The following is a 12,753-nucleotide window of genomic DNA, read 5'->3' on the forward strand; positions in this document are numbered from 1 at the left end:
TGCGTGGAATGGGCTGCCGGTGGCGGTGGTGGAGGCGGGAACGATAGGGTCTTTTAAGAGACTCCTAGATAGCTACATGGAGCTTAGAAGGATAGAGGGCTATGGGTAAAGCCTAGGTAGTTCTAAGATAGGGACAAGTTCAGCATAGCTTTGCGGGCCACAGTGCCTGTATTGTGCTGTATGTTTTCTATGTTCTATGTTTCTATGTAATGTTGAGACTTTATAAAGCACTGGTGAGACCTCACTAGGAGTACTGTGAGCAGTTTGGTGCTCTCAACTTAGAAAGGATGTGCTGAAACTAGAGAGGTTTCAAAAGTGATTCATGAAATTGATTCTGGGATTGAATGGCTTGTCATATGAAGAGCATTTGATGCCTCAAAAGAATGAGGGGGTGACCTCATTGAAACCTATTGAATAGTGAAAGACCTTAATAGAGTGCATGTGGAGGGGATGTTTCCTATGGTGGGAGAGTCTAAGACCAGAAGACATAGCCTCAGAATAGAGGGGTGTCCTTTTAGAATGGAGATGAGGAGGAATTTCTTTAGCTAGAGAGTGGTGAATCTGTGGAATTGTTTGCCACAAACAGCTGTGGAGTATTTATCTATATTTAAGGCAGAGGGCAGGAGACTGGAGCTGAAAGCATTGTTGATCAGCCTTGATGAAATGGTGAAGCGAACTCAATGGGCCAAATGGCCTGATTCTGCTCCTGTATCTATGGTCTACGGTCTTATACTTTGGAACAGTTGCTTTACAGTCTCTGAAACTAACTTAAAAAAGATGTGGCAAAATATATCACCAAGTATTTCTTGTAATAAAAAATGGAATCTTACTATTTGAGCATGCTTACATTGTGAGTTAAAAGAGCCAGAAATGTCTAAATTTCACCAAGCCTCTCAAGTTTTGGTGAGTTAGCTATCATGCCTGAGATAACAGTAGATAGCATTAATCAGAAGTTGTGCTGTGATACAGCATTAGTGCAGCTACTGGACAACTCCAGTAAACTAGGCTCATTTTGATCTTTGGTATCTGGAGCTAGCACATTCCTCCCATAACCATATTTCTTCTAGGTACTCTGGTTTGCTCCAACATCAAGATGTACTGCTACTTTTCCTGTTAGCTAATTACATTAGAGTCAATTTATAATACACATTTATCAGGTTAATGGGCATTATAAATTGACTCTAATGTAATTAAGTGGCAGGAGCATCAAAGGTGAATTGATAGACATGAATTAATTGATTGCAGGGAAATTGCACTGATGGGATTACTCTGGTGGTAGTGACTCAGTGGTAGTGTACTTTGTGAGGAGTATAAAGCATGAAAAATATGAAATAAAACTTGTACTCACAGAGACTGGAGTTCTGACAGATTCTGGAAAGCAGAAATTCCCACAGACAAGATTGGATTATCATACAAGTGTCTGAAAAATAGGAAACCAGTCAGCTAACCTACCAGAAAGCAAACTTAAAGCAAAATGTAAAGAATCTGAGTGAGTAAAATTCTACTTACATGGTCCGAAGCAAAGGATTCCCACTGAAAGCTTTATCTGGAATTACTGCAATATTGTTGCTATGGAAACCACTGAATCAAGTAAAACACAGGTCAGTTTTAAGCTCATTAAAGTTAAGGGAAAATAGAATACCACACATTTCTCAGTCTCTAATTTTGACCAGATGAAATTCCAAAACTTATATAACTATTTGTCAAACAAAACCAAGGAACAGGTAAATTTAACTGCAATACTACTTTTGTTTACCCAGTAATTCAATCTGTTTAGTACTCTATGTTTGTATTTGATGTTTTAGATAACAGCTTTTTGACTTATGTACCATAACGATTGAAAGCAGTCTTGAAGAACACATGAACATAGAAATTATTGGGTAGAAAGATATACAAATACAAGTTAGTGTTACTGTTAAAAGTTACCTATTTCTCCCAAGCTCGCTGCAGTTACAAGATTCACAAACGATACGAGTGCAAGATAAAAGTTCATGGCATTAGGGGAACAGTTTTAACATGGATCAGTTGTTGCATAAAATACAAATGGGTCTCTTTCTGTGTGGAAGGATGCAATTAATGGACTGCTTCAAGAATTGGTTCTTGGCTCCCAATCATTTATGAATTTTATTAATAACTTGGAGGAAGAGACAGTACAAATTATCCATATTTGCCAATGACACAAATAGGCAGCATTGAGGATAATTGGATCCTGCACATGGAAGGCTAAGTATAGTCAAAAAGCATGGTGATTGTAATTTAATATAGGAAGGTGCAAAATTATGCAATTTGGCAAAAGAAATCGAATGGAGAATGAGCCCTAACTACAGAATAATCTAGTTGTTTTGTACATGAATCATACAAAGTTGGCAAGTTTGTGCAGCAAGTTGTTAGGTAGGCAAATACCACATATTTTTATTGCAAACGGGTTGGAGTTTAGGGGAAGGATTGTTACAGCTTTACAGGGCCACACCTGAAGGATTGCATACAATATTGCTCCACTCCTATAGGGCAATGGAGACTGGTCAAAGAAAATACAACAGGCTATGTCCTGTGAGCAGAGGGCTGTCCTATCATGAATGGCTACAGAAATGAGGTCTAATGGGAGTGATCTTACCTTAACATACAAGGTCCTCTGGAGAAAGACCAGGTAGATGTCAAAATAATTTCACCAGTGAGAATATCTTGAGAGGACATAATCACACAATTAAGGGGCTAACTACTTCCTGCAAGGAATGATTTCTTGCTAGACTTCTCTGTCCAAGAGGATTGTGGATGCTTGATCATGGTAGGGGTGATGTGGATCAGTATATAAAGGGAAAGTGGATACATTTTTGAAAGATTAGGAAAATAAAAACTATGGGGAGCTAGCACAGGAGAGACATCAAGGTCTTATGCAGATCAGTCATTATTCTATTGAATGGCAGGGCAGACTTGAGGAGCCAGGTTGCCTACTTTCCTGCTCCTTTTTTTATGTTCTTAAAAGACTCTTATGCAGGCACATCACATAATTGGAAAAGCTAGCAAGTATTATTTATTGATATAGAAATTGGAGAAAAAGGTGTGGTTAAACTTCAGCTAATTACTGTGGAGAGCTCCTTTGGAGTACTCCGTAGTGCTGATTTTCTTACTTGAAGAATGTGAATACATAAGCAGTTCAAAGGATGTTTACTGGACTAATAACTGAAACGGGCAGGTTGTCAAGAGGCAAGGTTGGACAGGCTAGGTTTGTATCTGCTAGAGCTTAGAAGAGTGGGACGAATGTGTTTCAAAACTACATCTAGGAATTTAAAAAATTTCTTTCCAAAAAGTAATACATGAGATTTGCTTAACAATAAGATGATGGCATGTGTTCAGTGTCTCTCCAGAAGTGTGTTCCATAAATTTACTGAAGTAATACTTCCACTGATTTTTCAGTTTGTGCTCCAAGTCTATGGTTCTAGTCTTTTGAACGAAGAAAAGCTTTTCAGAATTTTATGACTACTGTGTCTCTAAAGGGACTAGATAACATTAACTTCTAATATAGCTGACATAATCATTACTCATATGTCTACCCCGTCATTCTGAATGCTCTTTTGAACCCTTGATAGTTTAATCAGCATGTAAGTAACTAAATGTACACACATTATATAAAATACACCATTTATTTATTCCAATTTATAAAGGTCCAAGAGTATTTTTGTATTTCACATTACTTTAGATCTTTCAGAAAATTCCAATACACAATTAGCTTTACTTATTGTCACAGGACACTGTGAGAATGAGCTAAATTTATTGGCAGAATCACAAATCTACCACGCTTATTGCTTTCAAACACTACTGTAATTCATCTATGAAGGTCCTCATGTTATCTTCATTGAAGTTATTGGAACAGTCATCTCGATCTTCCGGGGCACCTAGGCGTGACATGAGTAGCAGCAGTACTCTCAATGGATGTGATTAAATATTCTCATTTCAGCCTGATACGGCTAAAAATCACAACTGCTTCCAAGGTCAGTACAGTCAACAAAGATGTCTTAATGCGGTTAAACAAACTATCGCTGCCTATACTGACGGAAACTACACTGATTCCGATCGGAAGCGCCCATGTAGGATACCTCAGAGGAAGCGCGGGTGTAGAGCAGGGTTACAAGTGCGTTTAAGGAAACAGGGTTTTAAACTCCCTATACCGACTATCTTGCTGGTGAATGTGCAGTCTCTGGTGATGATCACAGAGCTAGGGTGCTGAAATAGAGGGACATTAGAACTACATGTTTCCTTTGTTTCACAGAATCCTGGTTAGCCCCTCCCATATCGATGGATTTATGATACACCGCCAGGATAGATTTATAGTCTGTCAAAAGCAGAGGAGGAGGACTATGCCTCATGATCAACTCTTCCTGGTGCACAAATATATAAGTGCTGTCCCAATTCTGTTTGTCAGACCTGGAATATCTAGCAGTTAAGTGCCATCCTTTTCACCTACCATGGGAGTTCTCTGGGATCATTTTGGTAGCAGTTTACATTCCACCTCAGGCCAATGTCAAGCAGGCTTTAGATGATCTGAGCAATGGGATCAACATGTACGAAACAGCGCACCCTATTGCCTTCACCATCATTTTGGGAGATTTTAACTAGGCCAGTCTGAAACAAAATCACTAAGCAACTACCATCAACAAATCACTTGCAATACCAGAGGAAACAACACACTAGATCATTGCTACACTACCATCAAGAATGCCTACCGTGTTATCCCACGCCCTCACTTCGGGAAGTCTGATCCCCTGACTGTACTTCTACTACCTGAGTATAGGCACAGACTGAAGACTGCAGCACAGCAGTGAGGACCAAAAAAGTATGGACAAGGGGAGCACAGGACTTCTTTGAATTGTTGGACTGGACTGTATTCAGGGATTCATCTTCGAACCTGGATGAGTATGCTGCAGTTGTTTCTGACTTCATTAAAATCTGTGTGGATGAAGGTGTGCCTATAAAGACTTACTGTCCGTTCCCAAACCAAAATCCATGGATGAACCAGGAGATACGTCATCTGTTGAAGGCTAGATCTGTGGCATTCAAGTCTGGCGACCCAGGCCTGTACCAGAAAACCAGGAATGATTTATGGTGGGCTATTTCAAGGGTGAAGAGACAATTTCGAATGAGGTTGGAGGTGACATCAGATGCATGGCAACTCTGGTAGGGTCTGCAATACATTACTTCCTACAAAGTAAAACCCAATATGTATGTATGGCAGCTTTGCTTCACTACCAGATGAACTCAACGCCATCTATGCCCGCTTTGAAAGGGAGAACACAACTACAGCTGTGAAGATCCCTGTTGCATCTGATGAACTTGTAATCTCCATCTCAGAGGCCAACGTTAGGCTGTTTTTAAAGAGAGTGAACCCTCGCAAGGCGGAAGGTCCCGATGGAGTACCTGGCAAGGCTCTGAAAACCTGTGCCAACCAACTAGTATTCAAGGACATTTTCAACCTCTCACTGCTACGTGCAGATGTTCCCACTTGCTTCAAAAAGGCAACAATTATACCAGTGCCTAAAAAGAATAATGTGGGCTACCTTAATGACTGTCACCCAGCAGCACTCACATCGACAGTGAAGAAATGCTTTGAGAGCTTGGTCATGATCAGACTGAACTCCTACCTTAGCAGGGATCTAGACCCATTGCAATTTGCCTATCGCCACAATAAGTAGCAATCTCAATGGCTCTCCACACGGCTTTAGACCACCTGGACAACGCAAGCACTTATGCCTGGATGCTGTTCACCGACTATAGCTCAGCATTTAATACCATCATTCCCACAATCCTGATTGAGAAGCTGCAGAACCTGGGCCACTGTACCTCCCTCTGCAATTGGATCCACAACCGGAAGACCACAATCTGTGTGGATTGGTGATAACATATACTCCTCGCTGACAATCAACACTGGCACACCTCAGGGGTGTCTGCTTAGCCCACTGCTCTACATGGCTGTGTGGCTAGGCATAGCTCAAATACCATCTATAAATTTGCTGACGATATAACCATTGTTGGTAGAATCTCAGGTGGTGACTAGAGGACGTACAGGAGTGAGGTATGCCAACTAGAGAAGAGGTGATGCAGCAACAACCTGGCACTCAACATCAGTAAGATGAAAGAACTGACTGTGGACTTCAGGAAGGGTAAGACGAACGAATACATAACAATCCTCATATAGGGATCAGAAGTGGACAGAGTGAGCAGTTTCAAGTTCCTGGGTGTCAAGATCTCTGAGGATCTAACCTGGTCCCAACATATCGATGTAGTTATAAAGAAGGCAAGACAGCAGCTATACTTCATTAGGAGTTTGAAGAGATTTGATATGTCAACAAATACACTCAAAAACTTATATAGTTGCACCATGGAGAGCATTGTGACAGGCTGCATCACTGTCTGACATGGGGGGGGGGGGGGGCTACTGCACAGGACCGTAAGAAGCTGCAGAGGGTTGTAAATCTAGTCAGCTCCATCTTGGGTACTAGCCTATAAAGTACCCAGGATATCTTCAGGGAACGGTGTCTCAGAAAAGCAGCGCCTCCAAAATACTTAAGGACCTCCAAAACCCAGGGCATGCCCTTTTCTCACCATTACCATCAGGTAGGAGGTACAGAAGCCTGAAGGCACACACTCAGCAATTCAGGAACAGCTTCTTCCCCACTGCCATCCGATTCCTAAATGGGCATTGAATCCTTTGACACTACCTCACTTTTTTTAATATACAGTATTTGTTTTTTTTTGCACATTTAAAAAAAATCTATTCAATATACGTATAATGTAATAGATTCACTTATTTATTTATTACTTTTTCTCTCTTCTATATTATGTATTGCATTGAACTGCTGCTGCTAACAAATTTCACGTCACATGCTAGTGATAATAAATCTGATTCTGATTCTGTTTGTAAGCTAACTCCTCAAAAATAGCCAAATGCCGCTACATTTTATCTTGGTCAGATGCCATCTTAACTTTGTACTGTTTGACAACTCATTTGGTTAATTTATTTATTATCAAAGTATTCTCTGGGTTGTTTTGAAACCAAGAAAGAAGACAATGGTAGCACGATCATCAACCCCCAAATCCCTCCTCCCTGCACAAAAAAAACCAAACAGAAACGGAACAAGCACATATCTGGCACTAATCACTTATATTTCCTGAAATATTTCCACCATGTTAAACTCCATGAGGAATCCTATGTTTGAAGTTGGTCTAAATAACAGAACTAAATTTTTCAGTAAGTTCTGGTCCAAGACATAAATTGTTTCTCAACTAAACCAACTTATCCAAGATTGCATGCATTGAAATAAATGCAGTAAAACCTACTAGTCCTCTCCTACTTGCCTTCTCACTAGATATGCTGTTCTATTTTCTCCATGAGTAAATCTCTCTCTCTGATACACTATCTTTCCAAAACCGAGAGCACTACTCTCCTCTCACATCATCTCTCTAGCTTAATACTTCCCAAATTAGGATAAGCAACCCTTCCTGCAAGTGTATTTCTGCAAGGCATCCCCTCCCCCTGCTACAATACAGGTGGAACATCATGATCTTCTAGTGCAGGGAAGATCTCAATGACCTAAAAATCTGAAGCCTCTCTCCTGTACCAACCCTTTAGCCAACATGTCCATCTGTCTCTTATAGATATGAGCATGTGGCACAAGAAGTAGTCCTGAAATTACAGCCATTGAGGTCCTGCATTTAGCTTTCTACTTGACTCTCCAAATGTCCCCACCAGTATCCTATCTATTATCTATGCCATATATACCAACATAGACTATGAGTGCTTGCTGCTCACCCTCCCTTTGCACTTGGTACAAAGCATCCTTGACCATGGCACCAGAGAGACAAATAAATAAACAAGATATTGAACTCACAGTTCTTTCAGATGTGGAAGAGACTTGATTGCTTCAGGAAACTCCATTAGGTTGTTGTAGTTCAAGTCCCTAATAAATAAAAGCAGAAACTGCTATTTAATAATAATTCTCATCACCACAAGTTTAATGAACACTGACTAAATGAAAAAAAAATCCAGCAATTTTAACCAAGGTGAATGCACCATTGAAATTCAAAAGCAAAACATTAAAGCTAAAAATCTGAAATAAAACTGAAAAATACTGTAAGTACTGAAGATTGATAATACTTGTGAGGAGAGAATTAGTATTTCAGGCTTCCCATTTATGAGAATTGGATGTTAGATCATAAATCTGAAATGTAACACGAACCAGCTGAGAATGTCCACCCTTATCTGTTACTAATTCAGATTTAAATATTGATTTTTTGTGCATCATGAAAAAATGCATGTGGATGTATGATAGGAAGGACATGCTCTTTACTTATTATAAGTCAATAAAAAACTTGCACTCAATTTAAAAAGGACAAAAGTGCAATAAATAAATTAGTACTTGCAAGATTATGTAAAAACAAAATAGAAAATCAATAAAAATATGTTGCTAAAGTCAAACATTAACATTCCGTGATTTTTTTTATTAAAAAGCTCCATTTTAAAAAGTTGAGCATTATATTATGTGAAAGATTCCAATTTTTCAAAACCTGATAATGCTGCCCATTGCTTACAAATGACAAGATCTAGAGGTCATTAAAACTCAACAGGTTAACAAGAAACATTCAGTAGAAGTGAAGTGGTTTCAGCAAGCATTCAAGTCATCTAGGTTGTTTTTCTGCAACTGTACAATTTTGGTTACTTAGCCAGAAGGCCAAAAGGAAATAAAAATAGTACTTACAGTGTCTCTAGATTGTCAAGCCCATCAAAGCAGTGGATATCTATCGTGTCAATTTTATTATTGTGAAGATGTCTAAAAACAATTGAACAATAGAGAAAGCAGGAAGATCAGCATTAAAATGACAAAAATGCACTTGTGCATTACAATCTCTTTACACATCAACATATTTGAAATAGTCCAGTGCCACAGAAGTAATAATCACATAGCAGAGAAAAGTCTTCATAAACAGCAATATAAGTGCACAATTATTTTTGGTGCACTTAGTTTAGAAAATTCGCAACAGAACATAGGGAGAACTTTCCCAACATCTATTGAAAACCTGAGAAATGGGAAAACAGTCATCCTATGATAGCATCCCCAAAAGTTAATACTATTCTGAAGTGATTCAACATGTCAAAAGCTCAGCACAGCTCACTGATCAAACTGCTGAAGGCCAAGGAAAGCATTTTCAAATTAAATATTTACATCAGATTGAAAATCTACTTGGCATCATATTCAGACTAAAATGTTTCAATTTACATGAAGCAAAACTAGGTAGTCATAAAGAACTATGTGTACTCTGCTAGAAACCTGAAAAAAATTGGGGACAAATGTTGTTTGAATTTCCAGCATCTGCAGATTTCCTCGTGTTTGCTCTTCCATTGAGAGCTACTTTTCCCCTTATCAAATTCTAGATTAAATTATTTCAAGAGTTATTACATTTGGAACAAATACTCCAAATATTGATCTTTGCAAAAGCATTGTTCCCTAAAGTCTGTCATGTATTTGAGAACTTATGCCAAGTTTATACCTTTAACTTCTTACGTACAACCTTCAGATACTTGAGTGCATACATTAAAGATGAGGAGGCAAAAGTTTAAGAAGATACAGAAGAATGTATGACTGGAAAACACTGATAACTGGAATGGGCTGCCAGAGACAAATATGACAAAGGTATTTTAAAGAATTTTAGATAAATACATCAACATGCAGGGTATGGAAGGCTATGGACATGTACAAGCATAAGAGATGTAATTTAATTGAGCATTGTGTTAAGCACAAGCATAGTGGGCCGGAGAACCTGTTCCCATGCTGTACTATTCTGTGCCCCATGTACAAGCATATTTGTATTCCAAATTAATTTTTATATTCCTGTACTTTGTAGACTTCCAAAGGTTCACTTTCATTCTAATTCCACAACTGGCTGTTTCAAACCCTTATTCATAGGGTTCAACAGCATTGAAAAATTAGTAATTGCATATGGGAGGGATGGAAGTCTCAACTTTGAGGATGAACTTTTTCATAAATGCAAACCCATCATCATATACTTAATTAATCTTCACCAGTTTCCCAATAGCTCATTTCACTTTTTGTAGGCGTTTTAAGAGATAGGTGGCTCCAGTATGCACAGAAGAAACATGCGCGGTGCCAGTTTTGGAACTGTTTATTTCCTTTTAAGGGGCCCTCCACAGTATGTCATCCCTCAGCTGAAGGGTTTTAAAATGAGAACATGAAGAAAAATTTTACAATTCCAAACTAGCAATGGGAATCTTCTAGCATCGATACAATTGCATAGTGCAAAATAGCACATCCCATTTCATATTCTTTCAACTCGATACATCTGAGAAATGCTTGTAAAAAGTGGAGAAGAAACTCAATGAATTACTGATTATGTAATATATTACATATTTATCCTTGGCATGCATGCTGTGCCACCCTATTTCAAAATATTTAACTGTTATTAGAATGAACTATTGTAAATGAATAAAGAATCACCAGTGGAAAACTAGCAAAAAAAATGTTCAAGGTTGGAAGGTTATATGCATGGATCTGTGGCATACATTCAAATCCAACTATATTACTAGCTAATGAGTGTTATTTGGATTCAAAAAGAAAATTAAATAATATAAGCAAACAAAAAGTCAAGTGAGTGGAATATGAAGGCAATATGATTTACAGTTTTGCCAAGTTGTTTGTGCACATAAAATTAATGGTGTTGTCTGAGCTCTCATTGTACTACATACATCCATACCACTACTGAGCAATTGATTTAATACTCAAAAACATAAACAATAGATTACTGAAACCCAATTAATTGCAACCCAGATTTATCCAACAAACTTGAATTTAAAATTATTTCAAGGGACTCAAGTATGCCATTAGGTATGATAGAGCAAAATATCAAAATGATTCCATTCCCTTTATTGCACAAAATATACATTTAACTCTTCCATTAGCCCAATGATGATATAATATTTGCAGTTGTATGTACATTGCATGATTAATTTTTAATAAAGCTTCATAGATATATCATTTATAATGTTTCCACTTACAAGACAACTAGACTAGAGAGATTTGCAAATGCAAAGTTGGGTATGTGAGTTATTTTGTTTAATGCTAGTGTCAAGGCTTGCAGTGCAGGTAGTTTGCTCAGTTGATAAATAGGGATTCGAGTTAGGCTATTGTCGTCGAGCCAAAGATGCCGCAGTTGCACCAGACCTTCAAAACTGTCTTCAGGCACAGATGTGATATGGTTTGCATCCAAACGCCTAAGAATAAAAACAAAACAGTAAGCAAGCATCTTTAGCCCAACTACTTGCAGTAATATCCAATCACCTTCATTCAATATATTGGTGTAATTCTTAATCAGAACAGGAATAATATCTCAATGAAAATGTTCAAGAGATCTTATTCCATTTATTAAGGTTTAAAAATAAATTTTATTTTTAGTGGTTAATATCACCAGTTTCAAAGCTATAATTGTAAAACTCATTCCATTTATAAACAAGGTTCTATAAACCATAATGAATTCAAAGGCTCCTATATTCATGTGGTAGTGGGAGGGTGCAAAGAATGACAAAAATTATAATGCTAGGTTGCATTACAATTGAAATCATAGGTTCTATAATTGCTTTTGTATTTGTATATTATTGTCACATACTGAAATATAACGAAAAGCTTTTACGTGCCACCCAGACCATGTAGTACATCATTACAAGGTAGCATAAAGAAAACCGAATGTAGACTATAGCATTGTAGTTACAGAAAAAGTGCAGTGCAAACAGACAAATAAAGTTTACTTGCACTGGTAGACTTGATTATTTTATGCAGTGCTATATTTAACAACTCACTAAATCAGCAGCAAGGGTGAGAGGATGGGATCTTTGGCAAGTGTGTGGGGAGAAGAGGTTGGCCCAGAACAGACCACTGAGCAGCTAAATCAAGGTTTGGAAATGAAAAGAGAAGGAAAGGCCAGGAAAAGAGCTGGAGGGGGTGGAAAAATCATTTTCTTCTGAATGGTGATGATTACAGCAAGGGATGTGGGAGAGGGAAAGACTAAGCAGCTCCAACCTCAGAGTGTCATGAAAAACTTTTCAACCTTCATTGCTAAAATTTTTGTGTCATTGGAAATAATGCAACATCATTTAAATTTTAATCCATCACTAATTTCCACAAGAGATCTAGATTCACTTCTGTTCTTCAAATAGTCATCCTTTTCACAACAGGAATTTCAGATACCACAAGCCTGCTGCCATAAATTTAGCAATGAGGCTTTGCTTGTGTAATGGGTTAGGATTTGATTTCTGTTATGGTCCTACACCGTTACTGGGGCGGATAAGGCTACTGCCTCTATAAATTCAGAACTAGTATTAAATGGAATCCTTTCACCCCAAAATGGGTTTCATTCAACACAACTTTTGAAATAACCCAAGCTTATTTCAAAACAGCTCAGAACAAGCCAGGTAAGACTACTATTTGAACAAGATTCTACTGCAATTGATTCATCTGATTGAACGTAACCATCTTTCATTACTCCTCCGAAATTTCATTACAAATCCTGTAAGGAAAAGTACCGGGGATCTAAAGCACCTACACCTTGGAAGATTAAGCTGCCAGTCCTGTCCCTCCCTTGAATCTATTTGTGTAATAACTATTATATCACAGTCCGCTTAGCTTCTTTTGGAGTATTGTGTCCAGTTCTGATTGTCGCATTATAGGAAGGATATGGAGGTTTTGAAGAGAG

General features: G+C 38.1%; 1 protein-coding gene across 2 annotated transcripts in view; it reads right to left on the reverse strand.

Moving 5' to 3' along the window:
• lgr4 (leucine-rich repeat containing G protein-coupled receptor 4) overlaps positions 1-12,753 on the reverse strand; it is a 153,331-nt gene that overhangs the window by 20,068 nt on the left and 120,510 nt on the right. For both annotated transcript variants that reach the window (XM_073049704.1, XM_073049703.1), the window contains exons 5-9: positions 11,063-11,278; positions 8,751-8,822; positions 7,884-7,952; positions 1,510-1,581; positions 1,349-1,420 (exon numbers count right to left, since the gene is read on the reverse strand). In XM_073049704.1, the coding sequence (XP_072905805.1) occupies positions 1,349-1,420; positions 1,510-1,581; positions 7,884-7,952; positions 8,751-8,822; positions 11,063-11,278 (501 nt within the window). The remainder of the gene's footprint in view (positions 1-1,348; positions 1,421-1,509; positions 1,582-7,883; positions 7,953-8,750; positions 8,823-11,062; positions 11,279-12,753) is intronic.

This window comes from Hemitrygon akajei, chromosome 6 (assembly GCF_048418815.1).
Source record: "Hemitrygon akajei chromosome 6, sHemAka1.3, whole genome shotgun sequence".
NCBI lineage: Eukaryota > Metazoa > Chordata > Chondrichthyes > Myliobatiformes > Dasyatidae > Hemitrygon > Hemitrygon akajei.